This window comes from Coregonus clupeaformis, chromosome 33 (assembly GCF_020615455.1).
Source record: "Coregonus clupeaformis isolate EN_2021a chromosome 33, ASM2061545v1, whole genome shotgun sequence".
Lineage (NCBI taxonomy): Eukaryota > Metazoa > Chordata > Actinopteri > Salmoniformes > Salmonidae > Coregonus > Coregonus clupeaformis.
In genome coordinates, this window is record NC_059224.1 from 29,717,898 (window position 1) to 29,745,639 (window position 27,742).

General features: G+C 42.1%; 2 protein-coding genes across 22 annotated transcripts in view; one reads left to right on the forward strand and one right to left on the reverse strand.

The window, feature by feature from the left end:
• The window catches only part of LOC121548973 (A-kinase anchor protein 7), a 54,117-nt gene extending 37,779 nt beyond the window's left edge, over nt 1-16,338 (reverse strand). For 2 of the 3 annotated variants that reach the window (XM_041860708.2, XM_041860707.2), the window contains exons 1-7: nt 15,585-15,993; nt 14,439-14,579; nt 13,840-13,985; nt 12,324-12,460; nt 11,501-11,661; nt 10,768-10,880; nt 9,786-9,933 (exon numbers count right to left, since the gene is read on the reverse strand). In XM_041860708.2, the coding sequence (XP_041716642.1) occupies nt 9,786-9,933; nt 10,768-10,880; nt 11,501-11,661; nt 12,324-12,460; nt 13,840-13,985; nt 14,439-14,579; nt 15,585-15,927 (1,189 nt within the window). In that variant the 5' untranslated portion in view covers nt 15,928-15,993. The other variant, XM_041860711.2, reaches the window with a different exon arrangement.
• Nucleotides 16,339-21,110: 4,772 nt separating this feature from the next.
• The window catches only part of LOC121548972 (protein 4.1), an 89,355-nt gene continuing 82,723 nt past the window's right edge, over nt 21,111-27,742 (forward strand). For 5 of the 19 annotated variants that reach the window (XM_041860684.2, XM_041860690.2, XM_041860694.2 and 2 more), the window contains exon 1: nt 21,122-21,261. The gene's annotated coding sequence lies outside the window, so the exon portion shown is untranslated. Of the gene's footprint in view, nt 21,262-21,511; nt 21,533-22,682; nt 22,763-24,136; nt 24,389-27,742 lie in introns of those variants that run through there. The other 14 variants (XM_041860697.1, XM_041860700.1, XM_041860703.2 and 11 more) reach the window with 13 other exon arrangements.

Genomic DNA, 27,742 nt, shown 5'->3' on the forward strand with positions numbered 1-27,742 from the left:
AAGCCACTATTCAAAAGAGTAATGTTTCCGTAGTATGTTTGTTATATTGTTATGGTGCGTTTATGTTATGAACTTGTGAAAGTCCGCTAGCTAATTTAGCCGTTAGCCTGATAGCCCCATAGCAACGAGTCCCTAGCCAGCTAGCAATCTGGCAAAACAAATGTAACTAGAGAATGTATTTGATTAATTATATTGTCATATATATAAATACATATACATACATACATGTATATATACACACACATATATATATATATATATATATTGTGACGTCACGAGAGGCTACACAGCTTTCAGCGGGATTGCTCAAGTAGTGCAAGGAGACCAGGTTCAACCAAAACAAGGATTTTATTAAAGGTCTTGGGAAACTAACGAAAGTATAACACAATTCTGTTCTCTGGTGGCTCTTAAGGGTTAACAGTTCAGGGATGTCTCTTCCACATCCAAAATCATAACTCTCCCTCGCTCAAATAACTTTTCCCCAGTCTTACTGTCTTCCCCGTTGCAGCTAGTGGCCAACCCAGCAAAACGTCCTTCCAAATGTCCCACACGTATTTCCACAGGTGCATATATCCAAAGGTGAGTATTTCCCAAAGGTAAGTATCTCCAAATCCTTATATTCCTCATGGAAGTGGACGTGCAGCACTCTTGTCCTCCAGAGAGCCCAGCCTGGAGACCGTGTCTCTTCCCTTCAACAAACCTTCAGCTCATCAGCTCCTGATTGGTTTCAGCTGCGTGGGAAGATTGGCCATAGAGGGTTGGAGTTCCCGACCATACCAGCAGATGGAGCCATAGCTGTCTGGGTTTGCAGCCACCTCAGGGGATGTAACGTCCCTCCAGGACACAGCCTCTCGTGACATCACACATCCCCTCCTCGGGACCGACGTCCTCGTCGGGGTAAAGGCAGCGAAGAAGGCATCACGCCGGGGAGAGGGCGTCCGCATTGCCGTGGTGCTTGCCAGCCTGCTCTCTCTTCAACTCCTCCACCTCTAGGACCAGGGACTCAGCCTCCTGTTGTCTCTCCTTGAGTTTCTTACTGAACGCATCAGCCTTGGTTTTAGCAGAGTTTAGCTTCTGTTGAGCAGCTTTCAGTTCCTTCTCTCTCTCTGCCTCCGCATTCTTCATCTTGTTCTCCAACACCTTGTACTTCTCCTCTGCCTTCTTCTGGACCTCCTTACTACTGCGCAGGGTCTCCTCACACTCCTCGATGGTCCTGCGCAGCCTCTCCAGCTCCTCCTGTTGCTTAGGGAAGGAGCTCTGTTGGAGTTTAGCCTGGAGGATATCTAACTCTTCTGTCTTCATGTCTAACTGTTGCTTTAACAAACGATACCTCTCAGCGGTCCCCTTCAGACCAGACAGTTCTTTGTCCAGATTCTGTAGCTCCGTCTCTGTGTCGGTCTGGGCACCTGCCATCCCTATCAGAGCCCGGGGCGGGAGTGAGTAACTCGGAGGATTGCACCGGAGCCTTCCCAGGATGAGTCTTGCCTCTCCGTTTCCGAGGTACTCGGGTTATCCTCTCCTGAGACTCTCTCCAGAGTGGGTAAAAGGCTGGGCAGTCTCGTCCAATTAGGACAGGGACGGGGAGGGAATCAACCACGCCCGCCGTCGTGTGTATGGTTCCCCGTGTGCTGGTCATTGTAAGTTCAGTAATGGGGTATTCTCTGGTGTCCCCATGGACACAGGAAACTGGGAGGACTTTCCCCGGGGTCAGACACGTTGGGCCCACCAAATCCTTACGCACCAGGGTGGCCCGGCTACCAGAATCCAGTAAGGCCTCCACATCATGGTGATTCACAGTTACCGGGCAGGTGGGGGGGTCGATCTGGGCCGCCATCTACGACTCCCAAGAGCGAGGCAAAACGGTGTGTGGGTGCTGAGCTGGAGGACTCCGCAGTGGGCATAGGTTCATCGGCTGGTTTCCCACACTGCCAGGAGATATGTCCCATCTCCCCCACACCGGTAACACTGTCGAGTTTCCCCCTCCTGGTGTACTCTTCTTGGACCCGCCTGGTTTCTGGCTCCCCCTGGAGCCGGGATAAGTCCTGACGTGGCTGGGTTCGAGACCTTGGGGTCCTTTGGACGGGTTCTTCCCATTTGTGGTGGGGCCGCACTCCTGGGGTCTTTTCGGAAGCATTCAGCATCTCCGCTGTGGCCTGGTACTTTTCCACAGCTTCCACGGTCAGATCAGCCGTGGTCAAGGCCTGTTGACTGATGAACCGTTTTGCCTCATAAGGCAGGGCGCGTAGGTAACGATCCACCACAACGGCCTCCACCACCGCCGCTGCTGTATTCCTCTGCGGATCCAGCCATTTCCTTGCGATTCGGACAAGTTCATGCATCTGCGCCCGAGGAGGTTGGTCTGGTTGGAAGGTCCAGCTGTGAAAGCGCTGGGCCATACCAAACTTTGTGAGTCCATATCTGCTGAGGATCTCAGACTTCAGGGCATCATAGTCAGTAACCTGGTCAGGGCCCAGGTCCCGGACAGCATTCAGCGCTTCCCCGGTTAGAAAGGGGGGCTAACAGACCAACCCACTGTTGCTTGGGCCAGGCTTCCCTAGTGGCCGTGGCCTCAAATGCATGCAGGTATGCCTCAATGTCATCGGTAGCTCCCATCTTAGATATAAAGTCACTTGCCTTTATTGGGCGGGTATTTTGGACCACCCTCTGTCTCTGCAACTGCAATTCCTCTGCCTTCAGAAGGTTGGCTTTCTTTTGCTCCTCCAAGAGAGCCACGTTTGCTTGCATCTGGGCTTGCTGGCCAGCAACAAGGGCTTTCAATATGTCCTCCATTTCAGTCGGCGGGGAGCCTACGGCCAGCTTGGAAAACTGGGTGATCAAACCTTCGGTATCCTCCTCTGACATGCACTATTAACGCTTGAGCGTGCCTGTATTCTCCACCATCTGTGACGTCACGAGAGGCTACACAGCTTTCAGCGGGATTGCTCAAGTAGTGCAAGGAGACCAGGTTCAACCAAAACAAGGATTTTATTAAAGGTCTTGGGAAACTAACGAAAGTATAACACAATTCTGTTCTCTGGTGGCTCTTAAGGGTTAACAGTTCAGGGATGTCTCTTCCACATCCAAAATCATAACTCTCCCTCGCTCAAATAACTTTTCCCCAGTCTTACTGTCTTCCCCGTTGCAGCTAGTGGCCAACCCAGCAAAACGTCCTTCCAAATGTCCCACACGTATTTCCACAGGTGCATATATCCAAAGGTGAGTATTTCCCAAAGGTAAGTATCTCCAAATCCTTATATTCCTCATGGAAGTGGACGTGCAGCACTCTTGTCCTCCAGAGAGCCCAGCCTGGAGACCGTGTCTCTTCCCTTCAACAAACCTTCAGCTCATCAGCTCCTGATTGGTTTCAGCTGCGTGGGAAGATTGGCCATAGAGGGTTGGAGTTCCCGACCATACCAGCAGATGGAGCCATAGCTGTCTGGGTTTGCAGCCACCTCAGGGGGATGTAACGTCCCTCCAGGACACAGCCTCTCGTGACATCACAATATATATATATATATATACATATATATATATATATATACATATACATATATATGTGCGTATATATATACATGTATGTGTATATATATGTGTATCTATATCTATCTATCTATATATATAATAATATATATATATATATATATATATATATATGTATCTATATATCTATATACACATGTATGTATATATATGTGTATCTATATCTATATATATATGTGTATCTATATATATATAATGTGTGCGTATATATGTATATATATATATATATATATACACATACACACATACACGTGTGTATATATACATGTGTATATATATACAGTGGGGAGAACAAGTATTTGATACACTGCCGATTTTGCAGGTTTTCCTACTTACAAAGCATGTAGAGGTCTGTCATTTTTATCATAGGTACACTTCAACTGTGAGAGACGAAATCTAAAACAAAAATCCAGAAAATCACATTGTATGATTTTTAAGTAATTAATTTGCATTTTATTGCATGACATAAGTATTTGATCACCTACCAACCAGTAAGAATTCCGGCTCTCACAGACCTGTTAGTTTTCTTTAAGAAGCCCTCCTGTTCTCCACTCATTACCTGTATTAACTGCACCTGTTTGAGCTCGTTACCTGTATAAAAGACACCTGTCCACACACTCAATCAAACAGACTCCAACCTCTCCACAATGGCCAAGACCAGAGAGCTGTGTAAGGACATCAGGGATAAAATTGTAGACCTGCACAAGGCTGGGATGGGCTACAGGACAATAGGCAAGCAGCTTGGTGAGAAGGCAACAACTGTTGGCGCAATTATTAGAAAATGGAAGAAGTTCAAGATGACGGTCAATCACCCTCGGTCTGGGGCTCCATGCAAGGTCTCACCTCGTGGGGCATCAATGATCATGAGGAAGGTGAGGGATCAGCCCAGAACTACACGGCAGGACCTGGTCAATGACCTGAAGAGAGCTGGGACCACAGTCTCAAAGAAAACCATTAGTAACACACTACGCCGTCATGGATTAAAATCCAGAAAATCACATTATATGATTTTTAAGTAATTAATTTGCATTAAGTTGAAGTGTACCTATGATAAAAATTACAGACCTCTACATGCTTTGTAAGTAGGAAAACCTGCAAAATCGGCAGTGTATCAAATACTTGTTCTCCCCACTGATATATATATATATATATATATATATATATATATATATATATATATATATATACAGTGGGGAAAAAAGTATTTAGTCAGCCACCAATTGTGCAAGTTCTCCCACTTAAAAAGATGAGAGGCCTGTACTTTTCATCATAGGTACACGTCAACTGTGACAGACAAAATGAGAAAAAAATATCCAGAAAATCACATTGTAGGATTTTTTATGAATTTATTTGCAAATTATGGTGGAAAATAAGTATTTGGTCACCTACAAACAAGCAAGATCTCTGGCTCTCACAGACCTGTAACTTCTTCTTTAAGAAGCTCCTCTGTCCTCCACTCGTTACCTGTATTAATGGCACCTGTTTGAACTTGTTATCAGTATAAAAGACACCTGTCCACAACCTCAAACAGTCACACTCCAAACTCCACTATGGCCAAGACCAAAGAGCTGTCAAAGGACACCAGAAACAAAATTGTAGACCTGCACCAGGCTGGGAAGACTGAATCTGCAATAGGTAAGCAGCTTGGTTTGAAGAAATCAACTGTGGGAGCAAATATTAGGAAATGGAAGACATACAAGACCACTGATAATCTCCCTCGATCTGGGGCTCCACGCAAGATCTCACCCCGTAGGGTCAAAATGATCACAAGAAAATCCCAGAACCACACGGGGGGACCTAGTGAATGACCTGCAGAGAGCTGGGACCAAAGTAACAAAGCCTACCATCAGTAACACACTACGCCGCCAGGGACTAAAATCCTGCAGTGCCAGACGTGTCCCCCTGCTTAAGCCAGTACATGTCCAGGCCCGTCTGAAGTTTGCTAGAGTGCATTTGGATGATCCAGAAGAGGATTGGGACAATGTCATATGGTCAGATGAAACCAAAATATAACTTTTTGGTAAAAACTCAACTCGTCGTGTTTGGAGGACATAGAATGCTGAGTTGCATCCAAAGAACACCATACCTACTGTGAAGCATGGGAGTGGAAACATCATGCTTTGGGGCTGTTTTTCTGCAAAGGGACCAGGACGACTGATCCGTGTAAAGGAAAGAATGAATGGGGCCATGTATTGTGAGATTTTGAGTGAAAACCTCCTTCCATCAGCAAGGGCATTGAAGATGAAACGTGGCTGAGTCTTTCAGCATGACAATGATCCCAAACACACCGCCCGGGCAACAAAGGAGTGGCTTCGTAAGAAGCATTTCAAGGTCCTGGAGTGGCCTAGCCAGTCTCCAGATCTCAACCCCATAGAAAATCTTTGGAGGGAGTTGAAAGTCCGTGTTGCCCAGCGACAGCCCCAAAACATCACTGCTCTAGAGGAGATCTGCATGGAGGAATGGGCCAAAATAAACAGCAACAGTGTGTGAAAACCTTGTGAAGACTTACAGAAAACGTTTGACCTGTGTCATTGCCAACAAAGGGTATATAACAAAGTATTGAGAAACTTTTGTTGTTGACCAAATACTTATTTTCCACCATAATTTGCAAATAAATTCATAAAAAAATCCTACAATGTGATTTTCTGGAGAAAAAAAATCTCATTTTGCCTGTCATAGTTGACGTGTACCTATGATGAAAATTACAGGCCTCTCATCTTTTTAAGTGGGAGAACTTGCACAATTGTTGGCTGACTAAATACATTTTTTCCCCACTGTACTTATTATGGACACAGTATGCTTACATTATTAGTTATCTTGTTGTTATTAGTTGTTGTTAGTTGTTATTAGTCCCATCCTTCAACTCCATTCAACACCACCCATCTATCTCTTAACACCATCCATATTGGATTTCTATTTGCCATATATTTTTCAACTGTACTGTGATGTTTTACAAAAGTTCTGAACCTTTCTATTCTCATTGTTTCTACAAATTGTAAATTGAAAATAAACATTTTTGCTAAAAGTATTATATTATTGATCGATTGACTATGACTTTTCAGATCACCCAGTAATGCTATCTGCAGGGTTAGCTCCAGGTAAATATTGCAATCCTTTAGTCATTCCTGGACCTGTGTCCAAAAACAAGCTACAAATGGACAGTACCAAAAGAAATGATCTATGCAAAATATGCAGAGCTGGGAAGATTGTATCCCCCATACAAATAATATTCTACTGGTAGCAAGAATTTTATATAGTAATTTCAATTGAAAAATTCAAAGTTTTGAATCCGGCGTCGTTTTGCGTATCAGTTCATAAACACTACGCCTAGTTACAGCCTTATTCTAAAATGGATAAAATAGTTTTCCCCCCTCATCAACCTACACACAATACCCCATAATGACAAAGCAAAAATTGCTTTTAGAATTTTTTTGCAAATGTATTCAAAATAAACAACTGTAATATCATATTTACGTAAGTATTCAGACCCTTTACTCAGTACTTTGTTGAAGCACCTTTGGCAGCGATTACAGCCTTGAGTCTTTTGGGTATGACGCTACAAGCTTGTCACACCTGTATTTGGGGAGTTTCTCCCATTCTTATCTGCAGATCCTCTCAAGCTCTGTCAGGTTGGATGGGGAGCGATGCTGCACAGCTATTTTCAGGTCTCTCCAGAAATGTTAGATCGGGTTCAAGTCCTGGCTCTGGCTGGGCCACTCAAGGACATTCAGAGACTTGTCCCGAAGCTACTCCTGCGTTGTCTTGGCTGTGTGCTTAGGGTCGTTGTCCTGTTGGAAGGTGAACCGTTGCCCCAGTCTGAGGTCCTGAGCGCTCTGGAACAGGTTTCATCAAGGATCTCTCTGTACTTTGCTCCGTTCATCCTTCCCTAAATCCTGACTAGTCTCCCAGTCCCTGCCACTGAAAAACATCCCCACAGCATGATGGTGCCACCACCATGCTTCACCGTAGGGATGGTGCCAGGTTTCCTTCAGATGTGACGCTTGGCATTCAGGCCAAAGAGTTCAATCTTGGTTTCATCAGACCAGAGAATCTTGTTTCTCATGGTCCGAGAGTCCTTTAGGTGCCTTTTGGCAAACTCCAAGCGGGCTGGCATGTGCATTTTACTGAGGAGTGACTTCCATCTGGCCACTCTAACATAAAGGCCTGATTGGTGGAGTGCTGCAGAGATTGTTGTCCTTCTGGAAGGTTCTCCCATCTCCACAGAGGAACTCCGGAACTCCGTCGGGTTCTTGGTCACATCCCTGACCAAGGCCCTTCTCCCCCGATTGCTCAGTTTGGCCAAGCGGCCAGCTCTAGGAAGAGTCTTGGTGGTTCCAAACTTATTTCATTTAAGAATGATGCACGCCACTGTGTTCTTCCACACCTTAATTGCTGCTGACATTTTTTGGTACCCTTCCCCAGATCTGTGCCTCGACACAATCCTGTCTCGGAGCTCTACGGACAATTCCTTCGACCTCATGGCTTGGTTTTTGCTCTGACATGCACTGTCAACTGTGGGACCTTATATAGACAGGCGTGTGCCTTTCCAAATCATGTCCAATCAATTGAATTTACCACAGGTGGACTCCAATCAAGTTGTACAAACATCTCAAGGATGATCAATGGAAACAGGATGCACCTGAGCTCAATTTTTAGTCTCATAGCAAAGGGTCTGAATACTTATGTAAATAAGGTATTTCTGTTCTTTATCCTTAATAAATTAGCAACATTTTCTAAAAACCTGTTTTTGCTTTGTCATTATGGGGTATTGTGTGTATATTTGAGGGGGAAAAAACAATTTAATCAATTTTAGAATAAGGCTGTAACGTAACAAAATGTGTAAAAAGTCAAGGGGTCTGAATACTTTCCGAATGCATTGTTTACTGAACAAAAATATAAACGCAACATGTAAAGTGTTGGTCCCATGTTTCATGAGCTGAAATAAAAGATCCCACAAAAAGCAATTTTCTCTCAAATGTTGTGCAAAAATTTGTTTACATCCCAGTTAGTGAGCATTTCTCCTATGCTGAGATAATCCATCCACCTGACAGGTGTGGCATATCAAGAAGCATATTAAAACAGCATTATCATTACACAGGTGCACTTTGTGCTGGGGACAATAAAAGCCCACTCTAAAATGTGCAGTTTCGTTCGCACAACAGAATGCCACAGATGTCTCAAGTTGAGGGAGCGTGCAATTGGCAAGCTGACTGCAGGACCTCCATATCTGGCTTATTCACCTGCGGGATCGTCTGAGACCAGCCACCGGGCCAGCTGATGAAACAGTGGGTTTGCACAAGCAAACATTTTTATCACAAACTGTCAGAAACCGTCTCAGGGAAGCTCATCTGCGTGCTCGTCGTCCTCACCAGGGTCTTGACCTGACTGCAGTTCGGAGTCGTAAATGACTGCTCAACTTCGATGGACACTTGCACGCTGGAGAAGTGTGCTCTTCACGGATGAATCCTAGTTTCAACTGTACCGGGCAGATGGCGTCGTGTGGGAGAGCGGTTTGCTGATGTCAATGTTGTGAACTGAGTGCCCCATGGTGGCGGTGGGGTTATGGTATGGGCAGGCATAAGCGACGGACAACGAACACAATTGTGTTTTATCGATACCGTGACGAGATCCTGAGGCCCATTGTTGTGCCATTCATCCACCGCCTCATGTTTCAGCATGATAATGTACGGCCCCATGTCACAAGGATCTGTAAACAATTCCATGAAGCTGAACATGTCCCAGTTCTTCCATGGCCTGCCTACTCACCAGACATGTCACCCATTGAGCATGTTACGGACTTATTTTCTCATCCACGCCCCTACTTTTTTTTTTTTAAGGTATCTGTGACCAACGGATGCATATCTGTATTCACAGTCATGTGAAATCCATAGATAAGGGCCTAATGAATTTATTTCAATAGTCTGATTTCCTTATATGAACTGTAACTCAGTAAAATCTTTGAAATTGTTGCATGTTGCATTTATATTTTTGTTCAGTGTATATTCTGAATTTATATTTGTATTGTTATTACTTTTATCTATGAAATGGCAGTTGAGAGAAGTTTGCCAAGTGAGTCAACAGCAAGACAGAGGCACCAACATAAATACATTTCTTATCTTTATTTTGAAGGTCTTGGCTCCCTTTCTTCAACTCCACCACACTATGTGTAACCATGTCAATAATGCTAAGAGCAGATGAGATTTTCAGTCCTAATAATTTTTTTCTGCCTCACCGTGTCTACTCACCGAATGTAACGGAGGCCTCTTGGTGGTAGTATCCATCTGGCATCTTTTTCTTCAACATTGAGCAGAGGTCCAGCCTGATCACCCTCTCGTCTCCAAAATGATGCTGAGCGTAGTCAGAGTACAGCTCAGGGTCCAGCTTCTTCACACCCTGGGAGACAACACAGGCAGACACACAGAGACATGGGGATGTGCTCGCTGTCACGTCTGACCAGATATGGATGTTCTTGAACACACCCATCCACCCTGACCCCACACAGTAACACGTGCACACATAGGAGGAACACGCAGGAAATGTGTCATCCACCACCAACAAACAGATTAAGCTGGCAGCTCCCATTTTTCACTCCAACCCCCAGGTCAAATCCTCATCCCTCCTGCCAGACCAGACCATCTATTAATATCTATCTGCTGCCATAACCATCAGTCACTTAGCCACGATGGTAACCATAACCATCAGTCACTTAGCCACGATGGTAAACATGTCACACAGAGTGGACCGCTGTTACAAATCTACATTCTCTCAAAGTGAACATCATTGTTTACAATTTTATCAAAGGGCCTGCTTCCTTCCACGGGACAGTGACGTAGACTAAAGCCATTTAAAAGCTCCAGTATCACAGGACTAACTTTTACTCATTTTGTATCACTGTATTTTTATAGGGTATAATCCTTTATACGCTCCACAACTACTGATTTTCATTCCCAAGTCACTGAATGATCATGCAGAGACTGTTATTTCATGATAATACACATTATTATAAGCAATTACATTATCGTAAGGCCTTTGGTCTTGTATCGAAGACTCCAGACAGCCATTAACATTCATTTCAGTTGATTTAAGTCAATCAAGATTAATACGAGCCAGAATACAAATGTACACCTAGCTGTGAATGACTCAGCCTGTTGTTTCAGTCTGTCTGAGTCTGTGTTGTTCTCTATGCATGCCATTCCAGCAGGAGTGATGAGGAGTGATGAGGCTCACCTGACTGCGTAGCTTAGGAGCTTTGGACAGTTTCATGAAGGTAAGGTGGGGCTTGAACGCTTTGCCGTCGCCGGACGAGAGGCCTTTCTCCTCAAATGTTTTCCTCACAACCCCTGGAGCGAATGACCAGAGACGGAGAGAGAGAGGGTGATGGGAAAAACAACAGCAGATCTATTTGCAATGCAGGACCGCGAGGGAGAGAGCAACTTTAGCCCAGGATGGTGTAAAATAAAGAGATAATCAATAGGAGGAGAGGAGAGAAAAGAAGAGGGCGGGGGTATAGCGGTTAGTGGAAGTACAGGAATGGGCAGGACAGCTGCTGATAACATAATCCATTAGTGTCTGTATTTAGGGAAGCTTTCTCCATCTAAAAAACACAGTTTAATTGGAAACAGTAAGTAATACGTGAAAAGTTAACAAATAATACCAATATATCAGATTTTGCTAAAGAGAGAAAAAAGCTAAACATGAAATATTATTTTATGAACAGAAAGCATTTCAAATGGGTAAACAAAACTGTGCTGAGGGCTGACCCTTGGAAATCCTCATACATAACAGATGTATCCTGAATTGGCAGCCCAGCCCAGCTCAAATCCATATACGACTAACATATAGCTAGCAAGGCACGGTAAGTGACGTCAAAGATTACGCACACGAGAGAGAAGCAGGAGGATGGAAAAAAAAAAAAGGAGAGTGGGTGGGGGAACAGTAGCCGACTAGCATTAGCACCCACCTGTGATCTGGGCCAGTGTGGCGAGGTGTTCTCCCTGGGCCAGCTCTACGAACGCCACCTCATTCCTGAAGTGTCCGATGCCGTGGAAGGGCAGGATGAGCTCCCGCCCCCGCAGCAGGTCCTGCAGCTCTGCCTTCATCTGGGCCACTGCACACGCCGCCCTGCAGTCAGCATAGCACAACAGCCAGATCAATCCCATGTCATTAATCCCCTCTACATCCTCTCTCCATCCTCTTTCTCTTCCCACCACACCATGCTCACACACTAGCCATTCAGGCTAATACATCATTCATCCCTGCAGTATTTAGTGATGCAAAGATAAATTCCCAGGGATGTGTACACAGTCAGATCTGTAACCATTTGTTTATCATAGGGAGATACTAGGCCTATATATATTCAGTGGTTTTAGAGGTTAAAAAAAGAGGACGTTGTTGTTTACTGTATGTTTTCAGATTTTATTTATTTTAACCTATTGACAAATTATAGTTTAATCAATATTGTCGTTACAAATTGTTTTATTTATTAAGGATCCCCATTAGCTCTTCCTGGGGTCCAAACAAATTAAGGGCAAAAATAAAACATTACATATAACATTATTACACCACTACATATCTAAAATACAACATTTATAATACCACCACACATACGTGTGTGTAGAGTGTGTGTCCTCACAGTCTGCATCGTTCCAAAAGGTGTCGTTTTATCAGTTTTGTTAATAAAATGTGTAGGACATAGAAACAGACATTAGAATTATTCTACTACTATCCCTATAAACAGGGTGGCTATCTGGTTGAAATAGTTGAGATCAGCTGCAGACACTCACAAGTTGACTTCCTCTTGACTGGCCAAGTGGGTCACCAGCAGCGTGATGTGGAGACTGCCCACAGGCACCAGAGCCCGCGTGAGTCTGGAGTCTCTCTGCATCACCAGCGCCTGCACCACCCCCACACCTTCACTGATCTGCACAAGTAGAACACGCCATTCATCCTCTTGCCATTCAGTTCCAGCATTTATATATAATAACCAGAGAGCATTTAACTGCAGGGCACTCCTACATCATATGAAGGAATGTGCCTACCTGATTTCCAAAAGTTGTTTATATATTATAGAGATCAGTCCTTTCGGGAGCCCAGATAAATTATATATAAATCTAATCATTGGATGGTTCGGTAGTTGGGTTTCCAGCATAGCTGACCTAAATTGGAAATATAGAAAAAAGGAGTTGCCTGGTAATGTGTATGTATCTTTCAAATCTTGGAATGTTGTCAAACCATTACTGTCCATGACATCGGTAAGGATTCCACATTTGGACCATGGGGGGGATGCAAAAGGCCGCTCTCCAGATCGTGAAATATTAGAGTATGGGCATGCTGTTTTGATTCCCAGTTACATCGTTTTTTTACATTACGAACAAATATAAATTGTGTAAGCAATAATAGGACCAAAGCGTAGTTTACATTGTTTAAGGGATACACAGTATCAGTAAACGCCACCTCTTCCAGGGTAATAGGAGACACCATATTTCCTCTCTATACTCAGCCAGGGGGCAGAAGAATCATGTTTAAATCAATTTAGGATGGGGCGAAATGCTAGTGCCTGGAAATATAATTTAAAGTTTGGTAAGAATAGTCCTCCTACATCTTTCCCCCCTTTGTCAATGTGTTAAATTTATCCGGGATCGTCTACCTTGACATATACATTTTGAAACCACACTAAGAATGTAATCCCAATAGCCAGAAGGGGAAGCCATGCGACGCATTGAACTACAGAAATTCAGCCGAGGCAATATATTCATTTTGACAGAGATATTCTGCCGGTTAAAGTAACTGGGATATTATTCCATATACTGAGGTCGGATTAAATTGATTTGAGCGTTCTGTTATAGTTTCTGACAATGGTTTTATCCAAGGAAGGAAATATATCTACTCCCAAATATTTTAAATGGGAAACGATTGGGATTCCGTAAGTAGGGATGGAGTCCTCCATCGGGGTCTTGAGAGGCAATAGGGCTGATTCGGTTAGATACATTTTATAGCTTGAGATGAAGCTGAATTTAGCATCTAAGATATGTAATAGTCGACGGAGGTTATACAAGGATAAACGCTTTTTAACAAACGCGCTTCGGTCAGTGTCGAGACGGCACAACAACATTTTAGAAAACAGTTTAATATCTGTGTTTATCAAAGATAGGGGGCAATAGTAAGTAGCAGTTGTTTTGTGATCACATGCAGTATGTATTCTAAATATAGTGATATATGGAGACACTATATAGAGAAATACCCCCAAATAAAATAGAATAAAAATGCATTTCTCAATAAAAATATATCACTAAATTGTACCTTGGGATTTGTGATGGGTATTGAAACAAAGTAGTTTGGGCGTTGTGTTTCCTTCTTTTTCTTTGTATCTGCATCCTCCTCACTTTCTACCCGACCACTTGCACCTCTCTTTCGTTTAATTTTCAATTTGGCCTCTGGCTTGGTGACTGGGGGAAATGTAACACAACGATATTAGTGTTGTACAAGAGGCAAATGTGTGATTCCATTATTCTGTAGTTGGATTTGACTGCCCTCCTGTAAAACCAACTGCCAGTCAAGTCAACAATGCATTATTCATCGCCAGTAGGCAGCTGGAGGAAATTTGAATGCAAGGGCAGCTGCGGTACAAGGAAGATCCTTGCATCAACTGGCAACTACAAATAACCAGTCATTATTGACTTACAGAGTTGGTGCCGCTAGTCAAATTACTGCTCTCCTACTCGCCCGGCCAGTTAAAATGGAAAATACCATCAACTGGTCACACTATGGGAACTATTGAACACATCCTCTCAATGAAGGTATGTTACAACTAACTATGTTATTTTAGTCTGGACATGTTGATTTGAGTTAGCCTGGATTCAACTGCAAAACAAATAATATGGCATAAACGGTTTACTTACAGCCAAGGTCCTTCCATATTGCTGTACTTGTGAATGGAAGTTCTGACATAAAATTGTCAGAACATTCTGATGACTTAGACTTGTGTTTCCTTCCACGTGGCTTTTTGGGTTTCTTCTTGATCCTCTTCACTATATCATGTTCTGAGGAACAAGGGGGAGATGATGACAGCATGTGAAAGGCTAAGCTGGATCCTTCAAATACCTCAGACATACTTTTCAAGAAAAAGGCTCTCCAAGTATCTGGATGCTGTGTGAATGTAATGAATGTTTGTAGCTAGTGAATATAAGCTATTCCTTGGAAGTAGTTGAGTAACAGCAAAAATGGATCATTCTACAATTTATGGTCTGACTGCACGGATTGTGTGTGTGACTCCACCCCATCCACTGTTCTGCTTTGGGGCAATTCCAAGGTAATGAAATTACGCTGAGACACAGACCTTTCACTTTAAAAATGTAAACCAAACAAAAACCATTGATTTCAAAGTTATAACTAACCATATAACTCTATGCACAAGTTCAATTTTGTACAATTTCCACAGAAAATTTTACAAAAACACATTTACAGGAAGAACAATGCAGATACAAAGTTTGGTACCAGAAGAAAACTGAGGGAGATTTTACCGTAAGTCTGTTACCAAACAGTTTTTCCAGTAAAACATTTTTTATTTACTGTGTAATAGTGATTGTGCACAGATTTCTATGGTTTGTTAAACATTGAAATCAATGGTTTTTGTTTGGTATACATTTTAATAGTGAAAAATCTGAGTCTGAGTGTAATTCTGTTACCATGGAATTACCCTTTGACAACAACAAGCATGTAAACAGTATGCTAGAAGGTCAGACATCTTGTGATGCACTGTGAGAGTGAAGATACTATAATTCTGATATTAGGCCATGACACTGGCCACCACTAAGACAGTACATAATAACAACATACTGTACTTGGATGGAAACAAAGGGGGTTCTATCTGTTTGTGCAGCATGTCATCCAATAAATTACTGTGGGATGCACTTTCCCTTTGATGTCAGACAATGAGAATAGTACTTTCACACAATTCTCTAATCATCATTTGTGAGTTTTCTATTTCAGTGATGATACATGTAGAGAAAACAAGCACCACAGATGGTAGGCTATATATTTCTCACCAGGGGCAATGATATCCTTCACATTACAATGCAAGTGACTCTCCTCTGCAGCAACTGGATCAGTTGATGCATCATGTGCAGGTGACAGCAGGTGGTCGTTGCCATGTTCCATGTTGTTCGTTTCGAGCTCGACAGCATAATCAGTCCAAGTGACCCGCTGCATTTCATTTAACTTTACCAGACCTTGAGGTAACACAGAGAAGTAGCAGCAACTGTTTTGACGAGCTTTGGTCAAATTCAGCGAGGGACTTCGTGCAGTTCGCACATTGATGTTTTCAGCTACAAGCACTATTTGAAGCCGACAAATCCCTCTAAAATATTTAAAGAACTGAAGTCCTAGCATGACAACCTAAACGAGATAAACCAGTTCGCTAGCTACATAATTATAACATTTGTGCGGAAGGACAGCTTACTCACATGTGATCAGGCCATGGGATTCAGTCTTTAGGTGCTAGCTAACTTTAGCTAGCGCCTGCCACCTGTTGAAATAAATCAAGTTAGCTCGTTAACTAGCTATAACCTCGATAGCATGGCTACGACAGCAGACAGGCTGACTAAACGGAGCATGTGCTTGCACAAACTTGTCACTCACTCGTTCGAAAAGAGTCACGTGTTGCTTATGGCTAGCATAGCTAGCCAACATGATTCACTACACATGTAAACACAGGACTACGGATACTCAAAAGGATCAAATTACATTCGCTAATGACAAAAACTAAAGTTACCGTTGTCATATGACATTCTCGTGCTCAACGCTACAGTTTTGGAACATAATGGTAATGTTACCTTTTGTATTTGTTTGTCTGTAAACGACTATTAAATCAGCGGTTTACTCTTCAGAATATAAAACATATCATAATACAGATGTAGTGATGTTGATTAGTAACACACTTTGTATTTGACACTGTTACTGAAACAATGATTCACTCTGCTAATTTATACAGTAGCTAGAGTTAATGAGGTGAGGTCATATTACAATATTGCACAATAAACGTATTTACCATGTAATGCATTTCCTTCAACAGCTAAATTCAGAGCACTAATTTATCTCACTAAATGTTGAGAGTTGTCCGTCACTTTTCTGTGCCTGAGAACTGGTACTTTCTGAAAACATATAGACAGAAACAGGTGGTGATAGAGTATCAGTTTATGCGCTATAGCCTTAATTAGACCAGGCCACAGAGGACTCGTAACAGAGGACCCCAGGACATGGTTTGTAACGCACACATGCTGTGTAGGTGGCCTAGTGAACAACACACACAGCCCAGACCAGAACAGAAGATACACAAAATAGATTAGAGCTCTTATAACTATCTGAGTACTTTAGTTTGTCTCTTCTCTTCATGTATATTAATAACTGAGGGGAAAATACTGATCAAATCAATACACACCTTCCTGTATTTGTGTTAGTGACAGTTATCAGCGTTGTAATTACAGCAATGTATTGCCTCTCTTGTAAAATGACACAGAAGTTACACACATTGAGGTGATCCTGAAGGACAGATCTCTCAACAAGCCAGTAGTTTGTCATCCTATAACATTGAGTCCAATTCACCTTCTGAAGCTTATACAGTATTGACATGACATTAAAAACATTCATTTCATATCTGTTAAATTTCCATACAATCCATGAGAAGTACACCACACTCCTTCCTTGTTCACCATCCTCTCCTCAGGTAACACCTGTATTGTTTGCAGAACAAACAGTGCCTTGAAAGAAAAAGGCTCACGTATGTGCTTCTCTCTCTACCTTTCACGCCTTTGTTTGTGTTTTGTAACTGTAAACCACTGGATTTGGTTTCAGTTTGTGGGGGAGATATCTGCCATCACCGAAAGGGAACAGGTGTAATAGCAGGACCAGTTTGGCGACTTGTTCTTGAACTAAACAGAAGCAGACAGGTGAACGCATGGAATGTCTCTCCCCATCTTACCCCTGGTGCCCATGTCACTTGTAGTACACGGTCTCTGAGGTGAGTAAGAATCTGAAACGCCTATATTTGCTCAAAGTACCTTCCCCCAGGATATGTGACATGGGGTGCAGTGTTCAACAACAGCTATCATTCATAGAACTACAATTAAGATGTTTTACATGTAAATTGTAGCCGTGTATGTGTTTTATATAAATCAAAATATGTATTTTTACACTGAAATATTCATGAAATGTACAGTATATAATCAAATATGTGTAATTGATTGCGGTATGTACTGAATGTCAGTCATTAAAGGCATATGCATGCATGAAACAGATTATAATGTGGAGGATTCAAATTCATGGCATTTTAGTCATTCCATCAGCTCCACTGTCATGCACCTGTACACATTTTAGTCATTTAGCAGATGCTCTTATCCAGAGCGACTTACATGAGGAATTAGGGTTAAGTGCCTTGCTCAAGTGCACATCGACAGATGTCGGTTCAGGGATTAGAACCAGCAACCTTTCGGTTACTGGCACAACGCTCTTAACCACTAAGCTACCTGCCGCCCGGTAGTCATCCTGCGTCATGGAATCCATTTATGACATTACAGCGAGGCTATTGCATGAAAAGGTTATGAAGAGCAGTTGCTGTCATCTCAATCATCAGTCAAACAATGACAGTGGAGCTGCTGCCTTAAAAAGTAGAGGCTTTTGAACCAGGCTGCCTGTGTTCAAGGTTCAGCCCCAAGTTAGCATCAAGAGGATTTACGTGCACACGGAGTGTGACAGTCACTGCTCCAAGTACTACTTCTTTCTCCCTCTTAATCCACTGTTGCCTTTAACACTAGCCCTCCTCATTGGTCAGCAGTAAGGAGAACTAGCGGATACTCTTTTCATCCCACTGGAATTTGCCTCATCGAAGGCAAACCTGACCTAGCTCTTCTACCACAGGGAATGTTAACCTAGAGCAACCGCTTTGCCATCAAAGAGTAAGCAGCCAGGGTATCTTTTAATGCACTTGTTTTTTAATGCATTTGATATCTACGGGCCAGATGGTGAATTGTGATAATTCTTCTAACTAATCCCTTTGGGTAAATCTGCATAGCCACCATGTTCCAGGATTTGACAAGAAACAACAACCCTGGGTGGTTAAGAGAGGACAGTTTGATTCCCTGGTAGAATCACTGCACATATCATGCTAATCAACTGGAACTAGGATTTATCTGTCTGTAATCTGTAATTGATCATCTGTGGCTTAAACAGGAACAACACTATTGAGGTACATAATTTATCTTTTACTTATTGTTTTAAATTCTAAAACTATTAAATGAATACAAGATAGGCCTAATTCTCTCTTTGTCTTTGTTTTGCACCCGGATCTCTTGGGATGTATCGGTGGACCTGGCTGTCATCTGGGATCATGTTCATCTTCTGCTGGTGAGTTGGATGTTACTTTTACTTTGATGTGTGAAGAAAGACAGAATATGGTTAGTTCAATGTATCAAGAACTGTAATTTGGCTATTTTGCTTTGCATTTGTGCTTTAATCCTATCCTAAATTGATCTTTCAAAACCTTTTGACCAAAAAAATGTGCTCTTTAAAATGTGATTCCTCAGTCTATTTTATATGTATTATTTGGTTGGCTGAAATTAAGATGTTGGTTTTGGTTTCATCATGGTTTGATGTTTCAGATGAAGGCTTTTTGACACATGACAGTGTTGTGAGTGACCATTTAGACCTCTGTAACACAGTCCTATTATGAGTTACAACACAGTGGCATTCTTAAGGAAAAATCGACTCAATCTATCTTTTGGTATTTTTTTCATTAGCATTTTGCATCATCATCATGATGTGACACTTTGCTACTTGACTGCTGACATGCAAAACATTTTGGGACTGTATCAAGAGTGGAGTAATGAAATAAATACCAAAATACCGTTTTTGAGTGGTTTTCCTTTAATGTTCTCTGTGCAGTAAGTATAAGTAGCCCAGTATAATCACTAGACTATATGTACACACCTTATACACGCTCACACACACTACATTGAAACCCACACACATTCACATACACACACACTGACACAACACAAACACACATACAGTACATACGCACACTTTTAAACTCATCATTTGCTGCTGCTACTCTGTTCATTATTTTAATCTTATCTATCCTGATGCCTAGTCACTTTACCCTGCCTTCATGTGGATACAGTATCTACCTCAAATACTTTGTACCGCTCTCTGCACATTGATCTAGTACTGGTACTCCCTGTATATAGCTCCATTCTTGTGTATTTTATTTTATTCCTCATGTTACAATTACATTTTTCTTAATTGTTTTACTCTGGGTCATTGGGAAAGGCTCGATTTTGATTTACTCGCATGTCTACATCAAGGTTATAAACAAAGACAAGGCCATCGGCCCATTGATCCATTACTCTACAAACATAAAAAAAATAGGCAATCAGTGCATTAATAAAGCACACTCAACCTCCTAAACTGAAAGTGGTATATTGATTCCCAGTGCCCACAACAGAATATCTGCTATGTAATGGATATTTGATGGCAAGTGAAATTGCTAATGGTTGTTGTGTGTGCTGCTGCATTACCCTGCAGCAAGGTGGTCCATTCTTTATTTGTTTTGCCAAGTAAAGCTGTTTATGTCATATGATGCTTCTGTTGTTGAACTTAAACACATGACACTGTGTTCTTTAATACTATTTGGTCCGTTTAAAAACAAAAATGTTTAGTCTGTCCATGTCAAAATGATACGGTGTTGTCTCTGCTTCACACTCATTTCCAAAAGGAATTGAAAGGCAACATGTCAACCAAATATCATGGGATCATTACAAGCTTACACTGAGTGTACCAGACATTAGAAACACCTTCCTAATATTGAGTTGCAACACTTTTTGCCCTCAGAACAGCCTCAATTTGTCAGGGCATGGACTCTACAAGGTGTCAAGCGTTCCACAGGGATGCTGGCCGATGTTGACTCCAATGCTTCCCACAGTTGTCAAGTTAGCTGGATGTTCTTTGGGTGGTGGACCCTTCTTTATACACACGGGAAACTGTTGAGCATGAAAAACCCAGCAGCGTTGCAGTTCTTGACACACTCAAACCGGTGCGCCTGGCACTTACTACCATACCCCGCTCAAGGGGACATATTTTGTCTTGCCCATTCGCCCTCTGAATGGTACACATACACAATCCATGTCTCAAGGCTTGAAAATCCTTCTTTAACCTGTCTCCTCCCCCTTCATCTACACTGATTGAAGTGGATTTAACAGGTGACATCAATAAGGGATCATAGCTTTACCTGGATTCACATGGTCAGTCTATGTCATGGAAAGAGCAGGTGTTCCTAATGTTTCTTACAATCAGTAAATTGTAAATGTAAAAACATTGCAATTACAAGACATTTTCAGTAGTGGGAGCCACTTCACCACGCCAAACACTAATATACGTACAAATTGTAGGGCACCAATAGAAAAACGACTACATTTACAGACGGGTAGAGGAACCAATCACAATGCATTCTGTGATACTTGTAAAATGCCTAAGCCAATTACATTTGAGAGGCACATGTTTTTCTTTGTACTGGGCAGAGCTAGTGTGATCTACTGAGTTGGCTTTTCTCCCAGACAGATTTTTATTTTTGGTCTGGGAATTTCAATTAGAGATTTTAGGAGGTTGACCAGAGCACATTTTTTATGAGGCCACGTTCTGAAAGTTTTTCTTATCTCATCTGAACTGCATCAGGTAAGTTGATTAGCAATGTTGTTACCTAATTGGTAGTCAGGATAAATGTGAGGTAAACATCAGTGCTTGTAAAACTCCATTTACATCATTAGTAGCCATCTAGCTAGCGATGCAATGTTGGCACCAAACATTTCAAAACGTTTTTCACTTGGTAGGCTAGTAAGCCAGGCAGCTAAACTCAATTCCCGTGGTCAGTATCTATTGAAGCATCTCCATCTGTTCCTGTTCGGTATTGGGCATGGCATGTTTGTGAGTTCCACGCTTTTCAGAGGTAACGTTACTAGTTACCTATAAGTATGACTGGTTCTCAAGTGGGACCCAACATTTTACAACATAAGACAGCTGGCTTGCCCGCTAAATCTGACTCTTTGTGCAACATGTATGCCTTATATAAGCAAGTGGTAGTTAGTTAATCCTCAATCATTTTATATAACCATGATGTGTACATTGTTGCTCCGCGTTACCTTCTGTTGGAACCTGTGGAAGCTCATTTGAGTTGAGGTACTTATCTAGAAGCTCCTGCAAGTTTGTCTAGTTAACGATAGTTGTCGACTTCATTATGTGTTTCAGAATGTGCCGAGTTACTGTATATTTGTTTGCTAGGGTAAATAATATTATAGCTCGCAGACCACACTGAAGAAAGAAAACATGCCAATATTAACAGCGGATACTGCACTGGTTACATCGATCGAGGATTTAATTTATGTAGTCCCCTGTAGCTCAGTTGGTAGAGCATGGCTCTTGCAACGCCAGGGTTGTGGGTTCGTTTCCCACGGGGGGCCAGTATGAAAATGTATGTACTCACTAACTGTAAGTCGCTCTGGATAAGAGCGTCTGCTAAATGGCTAAAATGTAAATGGCGATTGAGAATTGTTGCTAGTAACGTTACCTGCAATCATCGTAAAAAGTTTGGCTATGTATCCGTTATTTGGATTTCTTTACAGTAACTCTCAAATCCTTTGATAATGCTTTCAAAATGAATCATGCTTGCAGAAGGCAGAAATTGCACGTGCCGGTAGCCCACAGTGTTTGTTTTGATTTCACGCGCAAAGCAGAGCTAGTTACGTAGCTAGTTAGCTGATAAACGCTAACGTTAGCTAGCTACGCTTTGTAAAATGTCCTTGTATTTTGTTACATTGTTATAAAGCGAGTGCACTTTTTGTTTTTAAATAATGGACTTCCTGGCGCCATCTTGCTTAAGTTGTGGCTGGAGGATGGGTGGCCACTTAACTCAAGTACATTACAATGAATGAATGTGATGGTTTTGTAACGTAACATCATGAATGTGCAACGTGGTCTCAGAGCATTTCGTATTCTGTACATAAATCCGGCCAAGCACACGCACGTTCGTGGATGCAAGGTCCGATCACTTCTGACACCAATGTAATGTAAATGTAATGAAACAGGGAGGGAGCAGGTCTCCAACCCTCAACCTTCTTGCCCGAAGTCCAGCGCGCCATCGACTGTGTCTCAAAAGCTACAGTATGTTACGTTTCATATGGTATGTATTAATTTGTGGATGTCGTCTTACATTTCGTACGATATGTTACGAATTTGCAAAACGTATATATTACGAATTACAATTTGTTGTGGCTAACGTTAGCTAGCTCCAGGGCAGCATTTCCCAAACATGGTTTTTGCCCAAACACTACACAGCTGATTTGAACTATTTGAATCAGCTGTGTAGTGCTAGGGCAAAAAAACAAAATATGCACCCCTTGGGGTCCCGATGATAGAGTTTGGGAAACCATGCTCAAGGTTAGGAGTTATGTTATATGGTTAGGGCAGGGGTGTCAAACTCATTTCCATGGAGGGCCTAGTGTCTGCAGGTTTTTGGTTTTTCCTTTCAATTAAGACCTAGACAACCAGGTGAGGGGAGTTCCTTACTAATCAGTTACCTTAATTAATCAATCAAGTACAAGGGAGGAGCGAAAACCCGCAGATACTCGGCCATCCGCTGAATGAGTTTGACACGTGGGTTAGCTAAAAGGTTAGCTAAAAGGGTTAGGGGATGGGTTAGCTAAAAAGTAGTACGTAGTTGCTAAAGTTGTCTGTGATGAGATTCGAACACGCAATCTTTGGGTTGCTAGACGTTCTGGATAGAAGACCACCCATCCACCCCGAACCAACCGTCCTCCTTTCGTTTTTCCACATATTTGCCACATGCGCCGAATACAACAGATAATAATATGCCATTTAGCAGACGCTTTTATCCAAAGCGACTTAGTCATGTGTGCATACATTTTTACGTCCCGGGGATCGAACCCACTACCCTGGCGTTACAAACGCCATGCTCTATCAATTGAGCTACAGAGGACCAGATGTAGACCTTACAGTGAAATGCTTACTTACAAGCCCTTAACCAACAATGCAGTTTTAAGAAAAGAAAAAAAAGTGTTAAGTAAAAAATAAAAATAGCAAATGATTAAAGAGCAGAAGTAAAATAAAACAACAGTAGTGAGGCTATATACAGGGGGGTACCGGTACAGAGTCAATGTGCAGGGGCAGCGGTTAGTCGAGGTAATTGAGGTAATATGTACATGTGGGTAGCGTTAGGGTTAGCCTTATGTAACCATACCATACTAATTTGAGTGTCCCGGATTTAAATTTGCTATGTTACATCTGAGGCCAGTTTGGAAAACTCAGTATTTCTCTCTCTCTCTGTGTTGCATCTGTGTGACAAATCCATGTAGCCTAATGACAGATGGCTTGCCATGAGCTCAAGGACACGCCTCACTTGTAGACACCCAAATTGGAAGAGAGCCAAGTGTAATTAAAACCTCACCCAAACCAAAACTAAATAGCTTTTTTAACAGCTTTTTAAGGAGGAGCGGAAGTGAACCCTGGAACCCCAAAGAACTTCTGGTGCATTTGTAAACAACAGCTGTTCCGTCGCGGCTGTAAACCGCTAGCTAACTTAGTCTAGTTGTTTTCTCAAGGTCAAAATTAGCATTTTGACCATAGTATTCACGGGTGGGATAGTCCTTATGTCCGGGGATGAATCTATTTTTGAAAATGTAAAGTTTATAGAGTTCCCAAAGAAGCATCGCGGCGGGCTGCATTGCCTGCATGGATAGTAACATTAGCAACAGGAGGTGGCGGCGCTAGGAAGATGTGTAGCACACGGGTAAGTTGTTTATCAAGTTAACCATCTAGGTAACGTCAGCTAGCTAACTACATATAAAAAGGATAGACAGCCATCCAATATTAGTTTTTTTTAAATGACTGAAACATTAGCTTGATCTGCTAAAAACAACAATGTTAGCTACCTAGCTAGTAGGTAGCTAATGAACAGATTTCTAGTCCCAAAGAGAACTACACTGTGTACAAAACATTAAGAACATCTTCCTAATCTTGACTTGCACCCCCCTTTTGCCCTCAGAACAGCCTCAATTCTTCGGGGCATGGACTCTACAAGGTGTCGAAAGCATTCCACAGAAATGCTGGCCCATGTTGACCCCAATGCTTCTCACAGCTGTGTCAAGTTGGCTGGATGTCCTTTGGGTGGTGGGCCATTCTTGATCAATTTACATTTTAGTCATTTAGCAGACGCTCTTATCCAGAGCGACTTACAGTTAGTGAGTGCATACGTTTTCATACACAAGTGAAGCTGTTTGAAAAAGCCAGCGGCATTGCAGTTCTTCACCCAAACCAGTGTGCCTGGCACCTACTACCATACCCCGTTCAAAGGCACTTCAATATTTTGTCTTGCCCATTCACCCTCTGAATGGCATACATACACAATCCATGTCTCGAAGCTTAAAAAGGCTTATTTAACCTGTCTCATCCCCTTCATCTTCACTGATTAGAAGTGGATTTAACAAGTGACATAAGGGATCATAGCTTTCACCTGGTCAGTCTGTCAAGGAAAGAGCTGGTGGTCATAATGTTTTGTACATTCAGTGTATGACAATACAAAAACACAATTGCAACGAAATATCAAATGTTACTTGAGAATAATGAAGAAAGTCCTGTTTCCTGACCTCAGATACAGAGACCTGTGAAAGCTGCTAAACCGTGTCTGCGGATGACGGTCCCAAAGAAAGTCCAAAGTCCTGGAAAGACTGAAGGGTATATCTCCAATAGGTTATATATGCTACTGGTTTACTGTTAGAATTGGTTGTAGGACTACAAAAATACTGTTAAAAGTAACAATGCATAGACCTAGAACATGCATGGCCAACTTTGCTCCTAGAGATCTAGCTACTGGGTGTGCAGATTTCTGTTCCAACCCAGACATTCTGCGAATTATTTGTATTAGACACTATTCATTTAACTATTCAATCCTCTCTTGTTTTGGAGTAAGATGAATGTCTATACCCACTAACCATTTTCATAGGCAGTCTTTGTATGATATTAAATAGTGTTGATTCTTTGAATTATGTATAGTGTGTTTTTTTGGTCATTGAACATTCCCAGTTTGTCTGTTTTATTTGGTTGTCACTCACTCATTTTGTCTGATGATATTGCACGGATTTGCAGCTGATGGTCCTTGATCATTGGTGTGGGTGTAACAATCCCTGTATGGCTGACCTAGGATGTAACCCCTGTCCACAACGGCACTTCATACCCACAAAGCAGCGTCCATTATCCTACCAAAACCATGATCTTGGTTGGGCTAGAATAACAGTACTTTAGGTCTCAGGGTAGATGACATCACCACATGATGGCTACTAGGGCTTAGTCTCACTTTGTCTTTCCTTGATTACCCTCATCCTTTCTCCTCACCTGAATTGTATCACAACTGTATTGGAGGAGAAGGTACAAGGTCCCTCCCCTCAGACCTTCTTCTCCAATGGGTTTTTAGGAGCCTAGCACTCACCTGTCAACTAGCTCACATGTGCTACACACTCACCCCTCTGCTACACTCCTGCTCAGCGTCAACCTCAGCAGCCAGCAGAGCAGACTGAGTCAATCTAGCACCCAGATAATTAATTTTGTGGGTATTTAATTTTGCTACATTGACTCAGGTCACACAGTCGGCGGCTGAGTTGTACTGTCGGTGTGTGACCGTAGCAAAGGGGAGCTGCAGGTGAGTTCTAGTAGCCACTGTGATGTGATGTCTCATCCCCCCTGAGATTTGCGTAGTGTCTCCTGCCTATCATGAATGTATCTATATTTTAATACCCTAAGCATCTCAGCTGCGGGAGGATCTCCAGCTGCAATTTTGCACCGATTTGCTTCATTCTGCTACACTCACTGTCCTCCTCGTCCAGTGGTTGGCATGTTAGCTACAAGGGTAATTTGATTAGGGCTTGCATCCGAACGGGTCAGCCATACAGGGATGGAACGCCTACATTAATTACATGGCTACTTTGCAGACCATGTAAAAGTGCCCCTTCGCTGTGGTCACTCTTGCCGCCACTATCTGTGCTCTACCCTTTTGGTTACAGTGGATGTGAGGTTATTTATGGCATGCATGCCCAATGCAGACACAGTATGATGGGATTAGTATTGGCCTCGTGGGCATGTCCAATGCACTTGTGCATGGTGCTTGTCATTTCTATACTGAAACAGGATTAGCAAATCCTCACACATCGTTTACATTTTGTTGATGTTTTCTCCATTTGAAATTATACTATTAGAAATAGGAAAAGCACATCTGAGAAGTTGTGTGAGGGAATAATTTGCTAATAATTTAAAAGAAGGCTGACACCGGGTTTTTTATTTTTCATTAGACAATTAATGAGGCTAACCATGTTGAAGGATACCAGATTTGACTTTTACATGTACTGTATATGCCATATTGAAATGGATTAGTGCAAGCCCTACCCTTGTAATGAAGGTAGGCCTTAAAGGGAAATTTCAACATTTGTCAACTTCATATTCATCATCTCAGCACCACATCAACATATGTGAAAATGGCGTGTTACTATGTCTTGTAGTAAAAAAAAATGAGGAAGAAATGTGTTTTCAATGACAACCAATTATTAGACAATTAGTAGGCAATGCCTACTCATAATTGGTTAAAATCACACGATGCACACTTATCTTATCTTCCTCTAGCTTTACTACAAAACATAGAAACCTGCGATTTTCACATATATTGGGGTGGTGCTGGAGATGATGAATATGAAGTTGAAAAATTGATGCTACATGCCTAGTAATTCATTACAACTACAGTGTCTTAATTGAAACTAAGTAGGCAATACACCTAGGTAAAATATAGTTCTGTTTTGGAGGAAGCAGATGAAGAGCTAGGAGAGACAGATTAGTGAGGGGGGAGAGGTTGATAGTGGGGTGATTACTGCTGTTTACCAACTTTTGATGTAAACAATGTGGCCGTCAAACATTGGACTCGAATGGTAGCTACATTTAGTTGAGTTATGTTGGCTGTCATGAGAGAAATGCATCTATCTAGCTGGCTAACAAGGTAATCTGATCTTTCTCTACCTTCACATCATGCTAGCTCTGGTTATTTGCTGTGCTAGCCAAATTTAACACCACCAGAGCAAACAGATAATAAACATTAAATAAACTT